Consider the following 20,653-nt stretch of genomic DNA (forward strand, 5'->3'; position numbering starts at 1 on the left):
GCGTCTTTCTCCACGAACAAAAAAAAAGCAGCGATTTAGGAAACGCCAAAAATCGCACGGCCAAAAAAATCGTACGTCCGGTTGTGACCTAGGCTTAATGGAGAGGCCTCGCTGTATCTGTACAAATATTTGAATTGTGCCAATTTGGTTGGTATAAACCTGTATGAAGTCCACTTTGATAAGTCGGTAACTAAGAAAAAAAAAATCAAGACTAAGAAAACGTGAATACTTATTCGACTTTATTTTTCAAGGAAAAAAGTGAGAATATTTTCAGAACCCAGGGGGAACCCTAAAAAAAAAAATAATAGTAGTCTCAGGTACAATGAATGCAGTTTGATAAGGAAATTAGCTGTAGGTTTTACTGAGCATCTTACAGAACCAGTTCTTCTGGACACTTTGACTGTCACACTCGCATCTTCATTTTGCACCGAAACCCAGCAGCCTTCATTATGTTTTCTTTTTTAATCTGAAAAGTGCTCTATTATGTAATATCCTGCTCAGATACAAACACTTAATTTTGTGCTGGAAAACGAACATTTGGAATTCTAAAATGTTTTTGTACTGACTCGATAATGTAGAAGTCATAAAACAGGAATCTATAACAAAGTTTGTATGGAAATAACAAGATCAACTGTGAGCTACTGCTCACTTACGTATCCCCCCGCTCTCGCTTATATCAGAATGCAAGCGATCGAAGGAATAGGACGCTTATTATGAACGTTGACGTCAACAAATAATTAACCCTGAAACAAGTAAGTAAAGAGCGGTGTCTCTCCCCAGGGATTTCAAATAGCATCCTGGTAAACTGTTGTTTTGAAATAGCATTTTGCTTCTTGAAATGGTGTCAAAATCCACCCTATATGGTTCGCAAATACATTCAGTCGGTAAACAGGAAGTCGATGCGGGACAGACCTGAAAATGGTACACATGGTATAGAACCCCAAAAGCTGAAGCTCGGCACCAAATATCAAGCAGTTGTGATTTGTAGTTGCTGAGAAAAATGTTAAGAAAATTTTGTAAATCCACACTATATGTTTTGTAAATTCATTCAGTCGGTAAACAGGAAGTCGATGTGCGACAGACCTGAAAACGGTACACACAGTATAGGACCCCAAGCTGAAGTTTGGTACCAAGTATCAAGTGGCTATGATTTGTGGTTGCTGGGTGTTTCAGATGGACAGAGGTAAACCAGTATACCTTTGGAGTGGGGGTATAATAAAAAAAATAAAGTGTGCCTAAGACTTTCGCACAGTACTGTATATCCCAATATTGGAAGACATTTTCATGATACACCATATGAGCTACTGGAAATAACTTGGAGACATACAGTTATAGGAAAATAATCAACCTCGTGGTGTTAGCAGTAATTCCAACAGCCTGAGGTTCTTCATTTTACGCATCCAGATATAGCCAATGCAGTTCCCTTGTCTTTGAGAATTTCTATTTACCTTCATGTGGTTTTGGTGTGCCATATTCTCTGTACTCATCTGAAACCTTATGGCTGCTGTCTCCTCACGTGCCACTTTTTGCTCGCTCTCAGATTTATCCAGCATCTCCTTCAGCTCCAGGACAGTTTCTGGAAGCTTCTCCGTTTGCTGGAGCTCCTCTCGCAGACTGGCGTTCTCCTGACGTAGTACCGCCATGCTGGCATTCAGACGATCCACTTCATGCTCACTCTGCTGCTCCAGCTCATGGATCCGAGTGTTCTCAGCTGCCCAGTGCACTTCAGCTTCCTCCCGTTCTGCCGTCAGCTTGCAGATGGTCATTCCCAGCTCAGCCATCTCCGTGTTGGCTCGGTGGAGTCCTTCTCTGGCCTCTGCGTTCTCCATGACCAGTCGTTCATTCTGGCTCTTTAGTACAGCTAGGTCCTCCTGAGCTGCAGTGACTTCAGCTGATATTTTAGCTAACAAAGATCTTTCTGATTCTAGCTCAGATGATATGTCCTCCATGTGCTGCTTGGACTGTAAAAGTTCATTGACGTGATTGCGGTTCCCCTCCTCAGCTTGCTTTTTAAGTTGTTCAGTCAAAGTCTGCAGCTCTAACCTTGACGCCTCTGTGATTTCCAGCTTCGTCTGGATCTTTACTTTCTCCTCTTCAGAAAAGAGCAGTTTGGCCTTCATGTCCACCACTTCCTCCTGAAGCCTGGACACTTCTTTCACGTTCAGGCTCAGCTGCTCCTCCAGTAGTGCTACTTTTGAGGCCATCTCCTGGGCTTCCTTTGCATGGCAGGCACTCCTCTCCATCTGAGCTTTTTCCACCACTTTCTTCTGGACCTCCAACCTTTCCATCAGCTCCATCTGCTTCTCCAAGGCTCGCTCAGCCTCTGCCTTTCCTGTCTCCAGCTCTTCCTCCTGGGCTTCCAGTTCATCAAGTCTTTCTTGAAGCTCTTCACAAAGCCTCTCTCTATCCTCTAACTGTGAGTGTTGTTCCTTTAGCTGCAAAGTTAGGTTTGCCTCGTTACATCTTGCCACCCCAAGGTTACTCTTCAGCTCCTCGATCTGACCAGTAAATGTATGTAGTTCTGCCTGTGCAGCTGTGAGAGCATCTTTACTTTTTAAATGCTCCTTCCTGAGATCGGTGTTCTCCTGCTCCAGTTTGAGTACTATGCTTTCCAACTCCTTGACCTGCATGATTGCTTTTTGGAGCTTCTCATCCAGGCTGCGATTCTCCTCACGCATTCGCTGTTCCCTCTCATCCACTGTCACTTTAGCATCATCAAGTTGACCTCTGAGCTGTTTTTCAGACGCCCTCAACCCAGCCAGATCATTTTCTAACACAGCCTTGCTTTCCATCAGCTCCTTCTTGGTCTCCTCGTTCTTCTTGACTGTCTGGAGGAGGTTGTTGTTCAGCTCGGTGAGACTGGTGCACTGTTCCTTGTATTCATCAATCTTCTTGGTCTGATCTTTGATGCCTGTCTCCAGTTTTACTATACTCCCACTCAGACTCCGTTTTTCTCCTGCTGTCTTCTCAGCTTCAGCCGCCAGTTGCTGGATCTTCTTCACACTGGAGATAAGTTCAGTTTCTTTGTCCCTGAGTTGTGCCTTTAGGTTTCGCACCTGTCCTTCGAGGCTATCTTTTAGAGAACACAACTTTTTCTGTAGCACCCCTCTCTCCTCCAATGCCCTTTTCTTCTCTTCCGCAGCCTGTTGCTCCATCACTTCCAGACAGCGCTGAAGGTCTTGTAGGTCTTTCTGAAGATTGCTTGCTTCCTTCTCCCTCACTGACAGCTCCTCCTGGAGTTTATCCATGGCATTACGTTGTTGTTCTGCCTGCTTCATAAGCTTCATACCCTTCTCTGTTAAAGTGGCCATTTTAGTCTCTCCATCCGTCAGGGCTTGCTGTTTCATTCGAAGCTCCTCAGCCAGACGTTCAGCCTGCATCCTTTTCTCTTCACCCTGTGCTAGTGCTTCTATCCTGCCTTTCTCTGCTTCCTTCAGTCCATCCAGGAGTTCATGGATCTTTTGTGCCGAGTCAAACTGGCTGGCCGTCCTCTGCCCTTTTTCCTCAAGCACCCCGTCTAGTTTAGCCATCAACTCCTCATTCTTTCTTTCCGCAGCAGCTAACTTTCCCTGAATTTCCTGATTTTCGGCCTCTTTAACAGCCTCGTGTCCCTTCAGGACCTCCAGATCTTGGGCTAGAGTCCGTTCCCTCTCAGCCAGCACCTCCAGCTTGAGCTGAAGCTCCTGGTGGTTAGACTGAGCTGCTAATGAAATGTCCAGCTGCTTCTGCAGTTCAGCCACCACTTCACGGAGCTCTGTGGCCTCGCTGCCAAGCTGCTGAACATGCTCCACAAGCTTTTGTTGTTTCATCTCTGACTGATCCAGCTCCAGACGAAGCTCGTCCATGGTGGTGATGGCAGAATCAGACAACAGCTCTGCAGATTCATTCACCAAGCTATGTTCAAACTCAGGACTGCCGGGAAACTCTGCGGCCTGAGACAGCAATGATAGAAAACAAAAAGGTTAATACTGGTGTGAGACACACAATGCACGAGCATTGCAATTTTCCTTAGAGAATACCTACTTGAGATTTTTTTTATACTTTCAATTTAAACTTTGACTAAAGTTATAAGCATTTCAACTGAAAAAAAACAAACAAAAAAAACAACGAGCTAAAAACAAATCAGCAAGCGCAGCCAATACTAATTTTTTTTTCCAAAAGTCATCAAAGGCAATGGTTCCCAACTCTTGTCCTGGTGTAACCCTGACTGGACATTTCCAGGACACATCAACTACCTAATTACTGGGAACGACTGTGTGGTTAAGGCGCTGGTCTACTGATGGGAAGGTTGTGAGTTCAAATCCCAGCACCACCAAAATGCCACTGTTGATTCATTGGGCAAGACCGTTAACCCCAAAACTGTTCAATTTCATCTTTAACAATCTGGAAAAAGTAACAGCCAAATGAGTAAATGCAAACCTAAAGGTCTACTTGAGGTCCAGGATCACTGGCCACAGAGAAAAATGAGAAAAAGTTTGGTAACTCCTGCCATCTACTGGAAACATGCAGTACTGATGTATAGTGGTGCTTGAAAGTTTGTGAACCCTTTAGAATTTTCTATATTTCTGCATAAATATGACCTAAAACATCAGATTTTCACACAAGTCCTAAAAGCAGATAAAGAGAACCCAGTTAAACAAATGAGACAAAAATATTATACTTAGTCATTTATTAATTGAGGAAAATGATCCAATATTACATATCTGTGAGTGGCAAAAGTATGTCAACCTTTGCTTTCAGTATCTGGTGTGACCCCCTTGTGCAGCAATAACTGCAACTAAACATTCCCTGAAAACTGTTGATCAGTCCTGCACACCGGCTTGGAGGAATTTTAGCCCATTCCTCCGTACAGAACAGCTTCAACTCTGGGATGTTCGTGGGTTTCCTCACATGAACTGCTCGCTTCAGGTCCTTCCACAACATTTCCATTGGATTAAGGTCAGGACTTTGACTTGGCCATTCCAAAACATTAACTTTATTCTTCTTTAACCATTCTTTGGTAGAACGACTTGTGTGCTCAGGGTCGTTTTCTTGCTGCATGACCCACCTTCTCTTGAGATTCAGTTCATGGACAGATGTCCTGACATTTTCCTTTAGAATTCGCTGGTATAATTCAGAATTCATTGTTCCATCAATGATGGCAAGCCGTCCTGGCCCAGATGCAGCAAAACGGGCCCAAACCATGATACTACCACCACCATGTTTCACAGATGGGATAAGGTTCTTATGCTGGAATGCAGTGTTTTCCTTTCTCCAAACATAACGCTTCTCATTTAAACCAAAAAGTTCTATTTTGGTCTCATCCGTCCACAAAACATTTTTTCCAATAGCCTTCTGGCTTGTCCACATGATCTTTAGCAAACTGCAGACGAGCAGCAATGTTCTTTTTGGAGAGCAGTGGCTTTCTCCTTGCAACCCTGCCATGCACACCACTGTTGTTCAGTGTTCTCCTGATGGTGGACTCATGAACATTAACATTAGCCAATGTGAGAGGGGCCTTCAGTTGCTTAGAAGTTACCCTGAGGTCCTTTGTGACCTCACCGACTATTATACACCTTGCTTTTGGAGTGATCTTTGTTGGTCGACCACTCCTGGGGAGGGTAACAATGGTCTTGAATTTCCTCCATTTGTACACAATCTGTCTGACTGTGGATTGGTGGAGTCCAAACTCTTTAGAGATGGTTTTGTAACCTTTTCCAGCCTGATGAGCATCAACAATGCTTTTTCTGAGGCCCTCAGAAATCTCCTTTGTTCGTGCCATGATACACTTCCACAAACATGTGTTGTGAAGATCAGACTTTGATAGAGCCCTGTTCTTTAAATAAAACAGGGTGCCCCACTCACACCTGATTGTCATCCCATTGATTGAAAACACCTGACTCAAATTTCACCTCGTTATAATACATAGAGCCAAATTACTCAGTTCTGATTGGTCAATCAAGGAGGGCTTTTTTCCTTCACACGGGGCTATATTTCTGAAATGCTATTGGCTAGTTCGCTGCTTGGTTACGGTTACAAAAATTTGCAAATTTTGTCAACAAAATGGCTTTTGTAAAGAAGGTCCAATAAAATTTTGTAAACCACTTTCAAAATCCTCGTGTCGTGTCGCCTCGCCGTGTCATGATGAAGGGTGCTTTAGAAACTGATTCAAACGTGCAAGATAGTCTTGCGCCCTGATTGGTTCAGAAAACATGAATAACAAATGTTGTGAACTTGAATGGCTTCCGAAGTATGAATTTGGCCCTATATATTATAAACAAGTAATCGTATGGTTCCTCGTAAAATTAAGGATCAATTTCACTCGTGATTTCAAAGTTTTGAAATTGCCCGAGTCGCGATTTTCATAACCTCGAAATCACTCGTGAAATTAATCCTTAATGTTACTCGGCCCCATACGATTACCGGTACCTATACAAATTAACTGGTAATCCTAGAGGTTCACATACTTTTGCCACTCACAGATATGTAATATTGGATCATTTTCCTCAATAAATAAATGACCAAGTATAATATTTTTGTCTCATTTGTTTAACTGGGTTCTCTTTATCTACTTTTTGGACTTGTGTGAAAATCTGATGATGTTTTAGGTCACATTTATGCAGAAATATAGAAAATTCTAAAGGGTTCACAAACTTTCAAGCATCACTGTATACGGAAATTATAATCTTTTTTTTTTTATTATTATTATTATTCATCACCTGAGAGTATGAGCTGGCCAGACTGTTAATGCTGGAGCTGCGGCTTGGTGCTTTCCACAAGTGGCTTGGAGAGTTGGTCATGCCCAGAGTCCTCCTGTGGCAAAAAAAAAAAAAAAAACATGAGCAGGGATACAGAGTCTCATCTCATCTCATTATCTCTAGCCGCTTTATCCTGTTCTACAGGGTCGCAGGCAAGCTGGAGCCTATCCCAGCTGACTACGGGCGAAAGGCGGGGTACACCCTGGACAAGTCGCCAGGTCATCACAGGGCTGACACATAGACACAGACAACCATTCACACTCACATTCACACCTACGGTCAATTTAGAGAGTCACCAGTTAACCTAACCTGCATGTCTTTGGACTGTGGGGGAAACCGGAGCACCCGGAGGAAACCCACACGGACACGGGGAGAACATGCAAACTCCACACAGAAAGGCCCTCGCCGGCCACGGGGCTCGAACCCGGACCTTCTTGCTGTGAGGTGACAGTGCTAACCACTACACCACCGTGCCGCCAGGATACAGAGTACACCAAAAAATTACACAAAAAAAATGAAAAAAAAAAAAAGGATGCTGAATTATTCACTTTTACTGGCTCTACATAAATGCCGTCTTGGTCCGAGCATTCTCAAGCTCGTTCATGTAAAATTGTGCCTTTTCACAGTAACAGACATGTGTACACACCTTGTTGTCTTTTTATGTTGTGCATACAGGATGGACTGACGCTACACTTGCACTCATGGAACATACACGTTCCCTTGCATACTGACTCACTTGTTCACACTTCTCTCCCAAGCCAGCTAGATTAATATGTGATTGCATACTGTGCCATAAGCAAAAGTGCTTACCTTGCAAAAGTGGGCCAGGCCGAATCAAGGTCGTGACCTCGGGACGCCACATCAAACTGGACTTCGTTGAGCTCATAGAGAGAGTTAATAATGTCCATATTGAGATGAGACTTCAGAAAAGGACTTCGGGAATAATACCAGTCACTACGGATTAAACGCACATCAGTTATCAATTACGTGTAGAAGACTCGAGCAGTTAGACTTTCACCTGTGACCTCAAGCGTTATGTCAATTTCACATTCATTTTATTACTTGGAAGCTTTTTAAAATTTTATTATTTTATAATACACTCACTGGCCACTTTAATAGGAACTTGTTTCTGATTCTAAGATTCCTGTCCTTGGCTGGCAGGAATGGTTTTCTTTCAACGTGGTCTTCTGCAGTTACATGCTGAGATGCTTTTCTACTCACCACGGTTGTAAAGAGTTGCTATATCCTTCCTGGCAGCTTGAACCAATCTGGCCATTTCCCTCTGAGCTCTCTTACCAACAAGACGCTTCCACCCACAGAACTGTCGCTCACTCAGTGTTTTATGTTTTCGCACCATTCTGTGTAAACTCGAGAGACTGTTGTGTGTGAAAACCCAAAAAGATCAGCAGTTTCTGAAATACTCAAACCAGTCCATCTGGCTCAAACCAACACCCACAGTGCCACAGTGAAAGTTAAAAAAAAAAAAAAAAGAGATCACAATTTTTCCCATTCTGATGTTTGCAGTGAACATTAACTGAAGCTCTTGATTTGTATCTGCATGATTTTATACATTGTGCTGCTGTCAAGGGATCGGCTGATTAGAGAACCGCATCAAACAGCAGGTGTATGGGTATTCCTAATAAAGTGGCCAGCGAGTGTATATACACTGAACAAAAATATAAACGCAGCGGTCCATATTTTATGAAATACAAATGTTCAGATAGAAATTCATTTTCATTTTCTATGTGCCCGAGCCCAGTCCAGACGAGAACGTCGTTGCCCAGCAGTCAGGTCCAATCCTCGATGAGGTCTACGTGCATGGAGGCCAGCTTCTCTGAGTCGGTTTCTCACAGTTTGACTGCTGACCCTGCGATTGTGTCTCCCCATGGTCTCATCTGCGGTCCGTGTTGCAGTCCGGCACCGATCACGCAGGTGGGTCAGACGGATATGCCGGTCTTGTGCTGGAATGGTGACACGTGGCCTGCGTGCATGTGGCATGTTGTCTGTGGTGCCATGCTGCTGAAATCGTCGTCGGAGGCGGACTATCGTGGAATAGCACCCCCAATTGACGCCCTACAGCTCTGATGGACATTCCAGCCTGCAGCATGCCAATGGCTCGTTCCCGGTTGATTCTGGTCATCTGTGGCATCTTGACATTTGAACATTTTTGTCATTTTAGGGTGGCCTTTTATTGGCCCCACATAAAGGATGGTCATGACATGCATTACTCAGTGAAATTTTTGTCTGCAATGGTCACACCCGACTGGATCATGGATTATCTCAAGTCTGGGCACTGCTCAGAACTTGAGTAGAGGGACTTTTTTTTTTTTTCAAAAAATGTTTACTGGTATGCTATACTATCATTTGATGTGGGCAGAAAAAAAATCAGTATCGGATGTACAAAATAAATAAAATCTTTAGGTGCTGCGTTTATATTTTTGTTCAGTGTAATTAAAAAAAAAAAAAGAGACACATTCGCCAGTTTTCTTCGAGATAATTAAAGAGATGTAACAACAGTACATGTGTTTTCAGACACATCTATTGTGGATAGTGAAGGAAGTCAGAGCACTCGCTTCTATTCTGCATTCTTTAGTTCTCCTGTTATGAAAATCACCAACATGTTCAGTGGCACTGGTTAGAAAACTATGCAGTGTGGAATCGTAAACATTCACGTCCAATATATTAATGTCTTCTAGTAAGTGCCATAGAGGACTCGTCACCAGCTAACAGATGAGGCCAAGGGCTTCAAGTCCAGCAATAAAGGCTGGCACAGATACATCTGCCAGAACTGCATGAAGGAGCTTGTTCTTTCCTGGTGACTGAATTCTTAAATGTCCCTCATGTCGTCTGAGGGAGGTTTTTCCTTGCCGCCATCACCACAGGCGTGCTCTTTGGGGATAGATTAGGGATAAAGTTAGCTCATATTGTAAGTCGTTCAAATTCTGTAAAGCTGCTTTGCGACAATGTTTATTGTTAAAAGCTCTATACAAATAAACTTGACTTGACGTAATACAACAATTTTTTATGACAAATTATATTATTGACAACAACTTTGAAATATTTACATGAACGTCAGAGTTTTTTAGTATTTGGTACTTAGTATTTGGTACCTAACCATAACGCCTTTTTACTTTAAAAACAGCGCGCTCTCAAGCTGGCATGGACTCCACGTTTGCACAAAACTTTATGATCCGTTTTAGATCAAATCCCTCGTCTCAAAACATGCTTTAATCGAAGAGATTAGACATGAGGAAAATGTGACCTTTTGTACAAAGATGTTAATACTGTCAAAACTATAAATTTGCTTACATTTAAATAGGGAACTAGAAACAATGCAGAATCTTGAAAAATAAATATTCATGATCTTGACCATTTACTTTATTTCCATATTTCCAAATTAAAAACAAACAAAAAAAACCCTAAAACCCTTCTGTTTATTTCCAAATTTAAACGAAAAAAAAAATATATCCCAGCTTTTCAATGTGGTCTCAAACATTTGGACCCCACTGTATATACATTCTAACATTTTTAAAAGGTTGTGTGTCATTTACTTGCTGTATTTCTGTTGACCACACTGATGATCTGGAGTAGTTACGCAACCTAAAATTTATATTTGAACATGTACATCTGAAAGAGAATCACCTTTTTACAGTATAGGCAAGTACTTGAACATCGGCATACGAAATAAAATGAAAAATGGTCAAATACGGCCATTTTAGCCAAGTCTGCTTGATATTATAATAATAAAGCTTTAAAGGTCCCATGGCATGGTGGTTTGTTGATGCTTTAAACGGGCTCGTGGAGGTTTCCGGATGTTATATCCGCAGCCTTTCTCGAAATGAACCCTCGGCACGTAGATATAGCCTCCTGGGAGAAAGCCCCATTTCAGCGCTTTTCCCAGTGCGTCGTTTTACTAATGAGAAGCAGGAGGCGGGGAAGGGTAGAGGGTGGGGGCGGGTCTTATCATTAATATTCATGACATGTAAACGTGTTACCTCTGATTGGCTAACAGCACTGTGACGCTACCTCCAGTGGGTCAGAACAAGCGGATGTGGGTGTCTTACTATGGCGAGAGAGAAGGAACAAACCGCGAAGGGAAAAATACCGCGCGCTGACGTCATTAAGGTGCGACGCGAGGAAATAAAATAAATTCAACAAATGTTTGGGTTTTTACTGAACAAACAAACAAATAAAATGAACGAGTGACTTAAAAAAAAAAGAATGTGGGTGTCTTTGTAAAAACTGTTTTGATTGGCACTATATATAGATATAACAGAGCAAGCTGCATGCTTTTTGGTTTTGTAGCGCAGAGTACCTGGCTAACTGCAGGGAGCGGTTAGCTGCACAGCTAATGTAGCCATTGCTAGGCTAACGCACCGATTTTAAAACACGGCAAAACATAAGCTCATAAGTTACAGTCAATTTCCAGACTAAACTCAGTTTAACAGAGCATGCTGCATGCTTTTTGGTTTTGTAGCGCAGAGTACCTGGCTAACTGCAGGAAGCGGTTAGCTGCACAGCTAATGTAGCCATTGCTAGGCTAACGCACCGATTTTAAAACACAGCAAAACGACTTAACAGTTATACACTTACTTGTTCGGTGTTTGTGGCTGATGTGGCAGGGATGCTTGGTACGGACCCAGGCTTCAGTGACAGTTGATGTGCAAAACCTGCCCTGTACTGTCCCAAGTTGTGGAAACATTCCTCAGGAAAATGCTTCCGACAAACATACACCGTCTTAGGTAGACTCGACGGCGTATTATTGAAGTAAATAAAATTAAGCCACTGCGTCTTCAGGGGCTCTCCCGTCGGCAGTAAAAACAGACTCCTTTCTGTGTTGTCACATCCATGTACAGCGCAATTTCCATGTTTTGCTCGCTTAGGTGATGCCATGTTGTTGTGTCCTCTATGGTCTCCTGGGCGGGCAATCCATACAGTGGGTGGGAATCCAGAGGGGGAGCGTGGGGATCATCTCCCTTGCTGACGTCGGCAATGGAAGAGCTTCTCAACGCGCCGTTTTGACGCGCCATTCTCAAATATTGGGCATAGTTTGGTTTACACATTATGAAATTTCTAGCCACTGGGGTGACTTAAGAAGGTCAGAGGAACTCATTTTAACGTTAAAAGACCTCAGAAAGTGAAAATTTAATGCCATGGGACCTTTAAATAAAAAACCAGTCTAATCTAGAAGCAGCCATGAATGTGATGAACTACGTTACATACACCACAACACGCACTTCCAAATCAATCCATACGCATGTACTCGGTTGCTTACGTGCTAACACACACATCCCCATTATTGTATGAACACATAAAAAGGGCAGCTTCCAGCACTGATGAAACAGAGAACAAATTTCAAGAAGTACAACTCGACATGGGAAGAGAAATTATCAAGGCAAAACAATGAAAGTGATCGCTTGTGTAAACACGATCATTAACAGGAACATGGAACAGTGGTTTTTAAAAAACACCTCAGTCATGTGAAGAGTGTGTATGCGCACTGAACAAACAAGTGCTGCAGCATTAAATAAAGAACCCTTAGAAATAGGAGCGTGTTTACCTGGTGACCCTTTGGTTCATGAGGCACTGCTGAAGGGTGTCGGCTAACCGCTGGTGTACCAGAGAGTAGCGGATAAACGCTCGGCCTTTTCCCAGTGACGTCTTTAGCTGAGAGAGACACACAGAGAGTGTTGTTTCGATCACGTACAAGCTGCCTCACAAAGCATGTGCTTCACATTGAAATGAAATGTACAGATTATTCATTTCAAATATACATGTCGCATGTCTACGAGTGTAATTTCACTCGACATAAAGACCTAAACTGCCTAGCATAACCATAACGCCTTTGACGAACTAAATAACACTGGCTGGCTTTGAGTGGTATATCATATACACTACCGTTCAAAAGTTTGGGGTCACTTTGAAATGTCCTTATTTTTGAAAGAAAAGCACTGTTCTTTTCAATGAAGATCACTTTAAACTAATCAGAAATCCACTCTATACATTGCTAATGTGGTAAATGACTATTCTAGCTGCAAATGTCTGGTTTTTGGTGCAATATCTCCATAGGTGTATAGAGGCCCATTTCCAGCAACTCTCACTCCAGTGTTCTAATGGTACAATGTGTTTGCTCATTGCCTCAGAAGGCTAATGGAGGATTAGAAAACCCTTGTACAATCATGTTAGCACAGCTGAAAACAGTTGAGCTCTTTAGAGAAGCTATAAAACTGACCTTCCTTTGAGCAGATTGAGTTTCTGGAGCATCACATTTGTGGGGTCGATTAAATGCTCAAAATGGCCAGAAACATGTCTTGACTATATTTTCTATTCATTTTACAACTTATGGTGGTAAATAAAAGTGTGACTTTTCATGGAAAACACAAAACTGTCTGGGTGACCCCAAACTTTTGAATGGTAGTGTATATTCCATTCAGCTCGCATGATATTGAACGAATGGAAGACGAGTTCAGTATCATGCTAGCTGAACGGAATATATCTGATAGACCATGAAAAAAAGCCATTATTATTATTATTATTATTATTATATTATTATACACACACACTTGCTTCATATCAGCATTCTCGAAGGCCAATGTGAGCTTACCCGCAACTTGGTGCTGTTAGCGTGGCAGTCCAGTTACCTTTAGCCGGTGTAATGTTAACAAAGGCCAATGCTAGCACAGTCAAGCCAAATATTATTATTATTATTATTATTATTATTATCCCTGTGTAATTTACTTAGTTACTTTTAAAATCCACATTCACAACTATACACAACGGCATGACCTGGCAACCAAAATTCTCTCAAAATCTTTTGCTTTTAACGAAGCAAACCTTGCGGCCATGTTTGTTTACAGATTGTCACAGTCACTCGCTAGCATGGAAGTTTTACATCTCCGACGTGTCTCTTTTCCAGTTTTTCGATGTCCGTTGGTATGTTGATTGGCTCCCAATCAAATTTCGTATTGATTATAAAATACTACTATTGACCTTTAAAGCACTAAATGTTCTCGCACCACAGTACCTGAGTGAACTTCTGCTCCTCTATGACCCGCCACGCCTACTTAGATCAAAAGGTGCAGGCTATCTGCTGGTACCTCATATAGTGAAAGCTACATCAGGGGGCAGAGCCTTTTCTTACAAAGCCCCACAGTTATGGAACAGCCTTCCAAGTAATGTTCGGGAATCAGACACAGTCTCAGTGTTTAAGTCTAGGCTGAAAACATATCTGTTTAGTCAAGCCTTTTGTTAATGGTGTTTATGAGGTAAAGGTGTAGCTCTAGAGGGTTTTGGTAAACTGGGATGTATGGATGCTGTCAGTCCCCACTCGCTTGCTCACTCGAGTTTGTTGACGGTGTAGTGGCTGGCTGCTTTATGTCCCGGGGCTCCCTCATGCCTGGGTTACCTTCTGGCTCTCTCCTTTTAGTTATGCTGTCATAGTTAATTGCCGGAGTCCCTGCTTGTACTCTGTGCAATATGTATACTGCTCCTACTTATTCAGGTGACATTGGGCATACCTAACAACCTGTGTTTTCTTTCCCTCCCCTCCCCCACCCCAAATCTGTCCCTCTGAGTTACATGGAGTCAACAGGAAATCTTTTGGTGGAGAGGGTGGAGACCTCGACTGGCTATCGTAGCCTGCAGGGAATCGGCCGTCAGACGTTCTGTCGCATGTCCCAGACCCGGTGAAATGTAACTGAATTGTCTTGGCCAGCCCTAAGGGTCCCATCTGCATCTCATCATTGCTGAGGAGTGTGCTCCCATCACCCAATCAAGCAATCAAGCATCCAGCCAGAGCAGGTCATGATATATTTTTTACCATATTAACATGCCATTGTTGTGCGTTATGCCTGACGTAAAGACTCTCGTCTCTGCGAGCCTACCACACAGATTTAATACTTGACATTTTTAGGGCATACCTAACAACATGTGTTTTCTTTCTCTCCCCCCCCCCCAATCTGTCCCTCTGAGTTACATGTTGGTCCTGGGATTGAGATGCTGGCCTCTTCTGCCCCTCGGACCTGCTTGGTCCATCCTGGTGCCCTGTGTCTGGTCGGAGTTTTATCGCACCGCTCCTGTGAAAGACGGTCCCATGAGGACAGTTGAGGGTTATACCTGGAGGATGCTCTGGACTCTTACAGTAATGCTTTTATGGCTGAGGACTACAGTTGTCTTGCTAACTTTAGGACTGCAGTTATCATGAACAGTTTTGCACTCAAGTTTCCATCAATGAAGAGTTATAACATCAACGAAACTGTCCTCATGTTAAAACTGTTAATATTATAGTCAGGCTGTCTGTTGTTGCCCAAATGAGGATGGGTTCCCTTTTGAGTCTGGTTCCTCTCGAGGTTTCTTCCTCATGTCGTCTGAGGGAGTTTTTCCCTTGCCACCGTCGCCACGGGCTTGCTCATTGGGAATAGATTAGGGATAAATTAGCTCATGTTTTAAGTCGTTCAAATTCGGTAAAGCTGCTTTGCAACAATGTTTATTGTTAAAAGCGCGATACAAATAAACTTGACTTGATTATCTCTTAAAAATATGCGTGAATAATATATAAAGTTTTGGTAGCCTTTCAGGTGTTCAGCGCATCTTCGGTTTAAGTTTTTTGCTTATTTACTCAGTGGTTAATTATAGCATAGCTAATCCTAGCAGTAGCACTGGATTAGCCTTGTCTTCTGTCTTTCCTGGCAGACAAAGAAATTATTCTGTGCCTGCGCAGCAGAAATGTTCTGTCATTGGATATTCGCATGAGCTCTGAAGTGTGACGTCGTGTTGTCTTGACAACGTGCAATATTATAACAATATTGCATGCTTATCCTCCATTGGGGAGTGTGGTGTAATACTTGGAGGATAAGCGATATGATAACAATATTGCATGTCATCAATAAACCCACAAGAAGGGAATAGAATACATGTTTTTATTCCATGGAAAAAGTGGCCCGTATGTATAATAACAGTGTTTATACCTCAGTGTTGTTGGGGAATTCTCCATTCTGACTGGTGAATGCACTCATTCAAATGCGTTATTGCTTCTAGTAACAGCTCACACAGGAGCTTGTATAATGGACATGGCACATAATTTGAATCAAATAATCAGATTAAATACATGTTCTTTAACAAGGAAAATCATTGATATGGTGACGTTTTCTGTCATTTTTGGAAGGAGTCTCTAGTGCCAGTGCTTTGTAACAGTTAGAAGGTTTTCCACCTCATGAAAATCTTCAGGAATTTGCACGCTACAGTTTCTTATTTGTAATTTTAAGATCTTATTAACTAAAAGAGAACATGAAGAAACAATAGTTTTATTGCAAGTTTAACAGGAACTAGTTTTGCAGATGTTCCACAACATATAAATTGCAATTTACTATATGTATATGATATGACACGGCTGTGCAAAGATATGATGTTTATCTTCAAGTTGTAAAATATTTTGAACATGAGAAGATAAACATCATATCTTCGCGTCACAGTCTAATGTTCTTTATATTACATTATATGGACACATCCACACACAAAAATACACAAGTCAGTCAAAAGAATTTTAATTTTGAACTGGTTCGCCATTTTGACAATGCATGTCTAGTCAGCGGGAAAACACTGGGCGTGACGTCATCAGAGTGAAATATCAGGAATTATGACATACAGGACACTTTTTTGATGGAATAAAAACATGTATTCTATTCCCTTCTAGCAGGTTTCATTCATTTGGTTTGATAGCATGCAATATTGTTTGCATATCGCTTATCCATCCATTATCCGTAACCGCTTATCCTGTGCACGGTTGTGGGCAAGCTGATGCCTAGCCCAGCTGACTATGGGCGAGAGGTGAGGTACACCCTGGACATCACTGGGCTGACACAAAGAGACAAACAACCATTCACACTCACATTCACACCTACGGTCAATTTAGAGCCACCAATTAGCCTAACCTGCATGTCTTTGGACTGTGGGGGAAACCGGAGCACCCGGAGGAAACCCACAAAGACACGGGGAGAACATGCAAACTCCACACAGAAAGGCCCCCGTCGGCCACTGCGCTCAAACCCAGGACCTTCTTGCTGTGAGGCGACAGTGCTAACCACTACACCACCATGCCACCCGCATATCCTATGTGCATTACATCACTCTACCCAACGGAGAATGAGCGTTGAATATGGTTTACGATATCACATGGTTGTCAAGACAAAATGACCAAACCTCCATGCCATCAAGCTATTGTAATAATCTGTAAACAAACATGGCTGCCAGGTTTGCTTCGTCAAATATGGAAGATTTTGAGAGAATTTGGAAACAGAAAGACAATGGTCAACACCAAAAGGAATGTATAATAATAATAATAATCTCATCTCATCTCATTATCTCTAACCGCTTTATCCTTCTACAGGGTCGCAGGCAAGCTGGAGCCTATCCCAGCTGACTACGGGCGAAAGGCGGGGTACACCCTGGACAAGTCGCCAGGTCATCACAGGGCTGACACATAGACACAGACAACCATTCACACTCACATTCACACCTACGGTCAATTTAGAGTCACCGGTTAACCTAACCTGCATGTCTTTGGACTGTGGGGGAAACCGGAGCACCCGGAGGAAACCCACGCGGACACGGGGAGAACATGCAAACTCCACACAGAAAGGCCCTCGCCGGCCCCGGGGCTCGAACCCAGGACCTTCTTGCTGTGAGGCGACAGCGCTAACCACTACACCACCGTGCCGCCCATAATAATAATAATAATAATAATAATAATAATATTATTATTATTATTATTATTATTATTATGGCTTTTTTCCTGGTATATCAGATATATTCCATTCAGCTACAACCCCTGGCAAAAAGTATGGAATCACCAGTCTTGGATGAGCACTCATTCAGACGTTTTATTCTGTAGAACAAACTCAGATCACAAACATGGTACAATAATAAAGTCATTCCAAAGTGCAACTTCTTGGCCTTCAGAAACACTAAAATAAATGAAGAAAATACATTGTGATAGTCAGCAAATGTTACTTTTATAGACCAAGCACAGGGAAAAAAATATGGAATCACTCAATTCTGAGGAAAAAAATATGGAATCACTCAATTTTCAGGTAGAAAATAAGGACTCACCCAGTCAGTCAATTTCCTTTCCCTAAATTGACACCTGCCTCAGATTAGATCTGCTCGTCAGTCTGCAGTTAGAAACAGTGCAGTTATCGCACCTTGGAGGGCTGCTGGACCAAGTGGATTGGCAAGAATCATGGCTCCAACAAGAGAGATGTCTCTTGAAACAAAAGAGAGGATTGTCAAACTTCTTAAAGAAGGTAACTCTTCACGCATGGTTGCCAAAGATGTGGGCTGTTCACAGTCAGCTGTATCTAAGATATGGACCAAGTACAAACAGCATGGGAAGGTTTTTAAAGCCAAGCGTACTGGTAGACCAAGGAAGACATCAAAGCGTCAAGACAAAAAACTTAAGGCCATATGTCTTGAAAACCGAAAAAGTACAACAAAACAAATGAAGCATAAATGGGAGGAAGCTGGAGTCAATGTATGTGACCGAACCGTGAGAAATCGCCTAAAGGAAATGGGATTTTCATCTAGGAAAGCTAAAAGAAAACCATCATTGACACCTAAACAGAAAAGAACAAGACTACAATGGGCTAAAGAGAAGCAATCATGGACTGTGGATGACTGGATGAACGTTATCTTCAGTGATGAATCACGAATCTGCATTGGACAAGGTGATGATGCTGGAACTTTTGTTTGGTGCCGTTCCAGTGAGATTTATGAAGAGGACTGCCTGAAGAAAACATCCAAATTTCCACAATCCTTGATGATATGGGGCTGCATGTCAGGCAAAGGCACTGGGGAGATGGCTGTGGTTACTTCTTCAATAAATGCACAGGTTTACATTGACATTTTGGACAGTTTTCTTATCCCTTCAATTGAAAAGATGTTTGGGGATGATGAAATCATTTTCCCAGATGACAATGCATCGTGCCATAGAGCAAAAACTGTGAAAGCATTCCTTGGTGAAAGACACATCCAGTCAATGTCATGGCCTGCAAATAGTCCAGATCTCAACCCAATAGAAAACTTGTGGTGGAAATTGAAAAAAAATGGTCCACGACAAGGCTCTGGCCTGCAAAGCTGATCTGGCAACTGCAATCAAAGAGAGTTGGCACCAGATTGATGAAGAATACTGTTTGTCACTAATCAAGTCCATGCCTAAGAGACTGCAAGCCGTTATAAAAGCCAGAGGTGGTGCAACTAAGTACTAGTGATGTGTTTTGAATGTTCTTTTGTTTGTCTGTTTTTCATGATTCCATATTTTTTTCCTCAGAATTGAGTGATTCCATATTTTTTCCCTGTGCTTGGTCTACAGTGGTGCTTGAAAGTTTGTGAACCCTTTAGAATTTTCTATATTTCTGCATAAATATGACCTAAAACGTCATCAGATTTCCACACAAGTCCTAAAAGTAGATAAAGAGAAACCAGTTAAACAAATGAGACAAAAATATTATACTTGGTCATTTATTTATTGAGGAAAATGATCCAATATTACATATCTGTTAGTGGCAAAAGTATGTGAACCTTTAGGATTAGCAGTTAATTTGAAGGTGAAATTAAAGTCAGATGTTTTCAATCAATGGGATGACAATCAGGTGTGAGTGGGCACCCTGTTTTATTTAAAGAACAGGGATCTATCAAAGTCTGATCTTCACAACACATGTTTGTGGAAGTGTATCATGGCATGAACAAAGGAGATTCCTGAGGACCTCAGAAAAAGCGTTGTTGATGCTCATCAGGCTGGAGAAGGTTACAAAACCATCTCTAAAGAGTTTGGACTCCACCAATCCACAGTCAGACAGATTGTGTACAAATGGACGAAATTCAAGACCATTGTTACCCTCCCCAGGAGTGGTCGACCAACAAAGATCACTCCAAGCGCAAGGCATGTAATAGTCGGCAAGGTCACAAAGGACCCCAGGGTAACTTCTCAGCAACTGAAGGCGTCTCTCACATTGGCTAATGTTAATGTTCATGAGTCCACCATCAGGAGAACACTGAACAACAATGGTGTGCATGGCAGGGTTGCAAGGAGAAAGCCACTGCTCTCCAAAAAGAACATTGCTGCTCGTCTGCAGTTTGCTAAAGATCATGTGGACAAGCCAGAAGGCTATTGGAAAATGTTTTGTGGATGGATGAGACCAAAATAGAACTTTTTGGTTTAAATGAGAAGCGTTATGTTTGGAGAAAGGAAAATGCTGCATTCCAGCATAAGAACCTTATCCCATGTGTGAAACATGGTGGTGGTAGTATCATGGTTTGGGCCTGTTTTGCTGCATCTGGGCCAGGACGGTTTGCCATCATTGATGGAGCAATGAATTCTGAATTATACCAGTGAATTCTAAAGGAAAATGTCAGGACATCTGTCCATGAACTGAATCTCAAGAGAAGGTGGGTCATGCAGCAAGACAACGACCCTAAGCACATGAGTCATTCTACCAAAGAATGGTTAAAGAAGAATAAAGCTAATGTTTTGGAATGGCCAAGTCAAAGTCCTGACCTTAATCCAATCGAAATGTTGTGGAAGGACCTGAAGCGAGCAGTTCATGTGAGGAAACCCACCAACATCCCAGAGTTGAAGCTGTTCTGTTCAGAGGAATGGACTAAAATTCCTCCGAGCCGGTGTGCAGGACTGATCAACAGTTACTGGAAATGTTTAGTTGCAGTTATTGCTGCACAAGGGGGTCACACCAGATACTGAAAGCAAAGGTTCACATACTTTTGCCACTCACAGATATGTAATATTGGATCATTTTCCTCAATAAATAAATGACCAAGAATAATATTTTTGTCTCATTTGTTTAACTTGGTTCTCTTTATCTACTTTTAGGACTTGTGTGAAAATCTGATGATGTTTTAGGTCATAT

At 42.2% G+C, this 20,653-nt stretch overlaps 1 protein-coding gene across 1 annotated transcript in view; it reads right to left on the minus strand.

Moving 5' to 3' along the window:
* fyco1a (FYVE and coiled-coil domain autophagy adaptor 1a) overlaps window positions 1–20,653 on the minus strand; it is a 103,746-nt gene that overhangs the window by 65,893 nt on the left and 17,200 nt on the right. Inside the window, exons 5-8 of the mRNA XM_060937664.1 lie at window positions 12,298–12,404; window positions 7,548–7,691; window positions 6,699–6,792; window positions 1,449–3,932 (exon numbers count right to left, since the gene is read on the minus strand). Of these exons, the coding sequence (XP_060793647.1) occupies window positions 1,449–3,932; window positions 6,699–6,792; window positions 7,548–7,691; window positions 12,298–12,404 (2,829 nt within the window). The remainder of the gene's footprint in view (window positions 1–1,448; window positions 3,933–6,698; window positions 6,793–7,547; window positions 7,692–12,297; window positions 12,405–20,653) is intronic.

This window comes from Neoarius graeffei, chromosome 13 (assembly GCF_027579695.1).
Source record: "Neoarius graeffei isolate fNeoGra1 chromosome 13, fNeoGra1.pri, whole genome shotgun sequence".
Taxonomy (NCBI): Eukaryota; Metazoa; Chordata; class Actinopteri; order Siluriformes; family Ariidae; genus Neoarius; species Neoarius graeffei.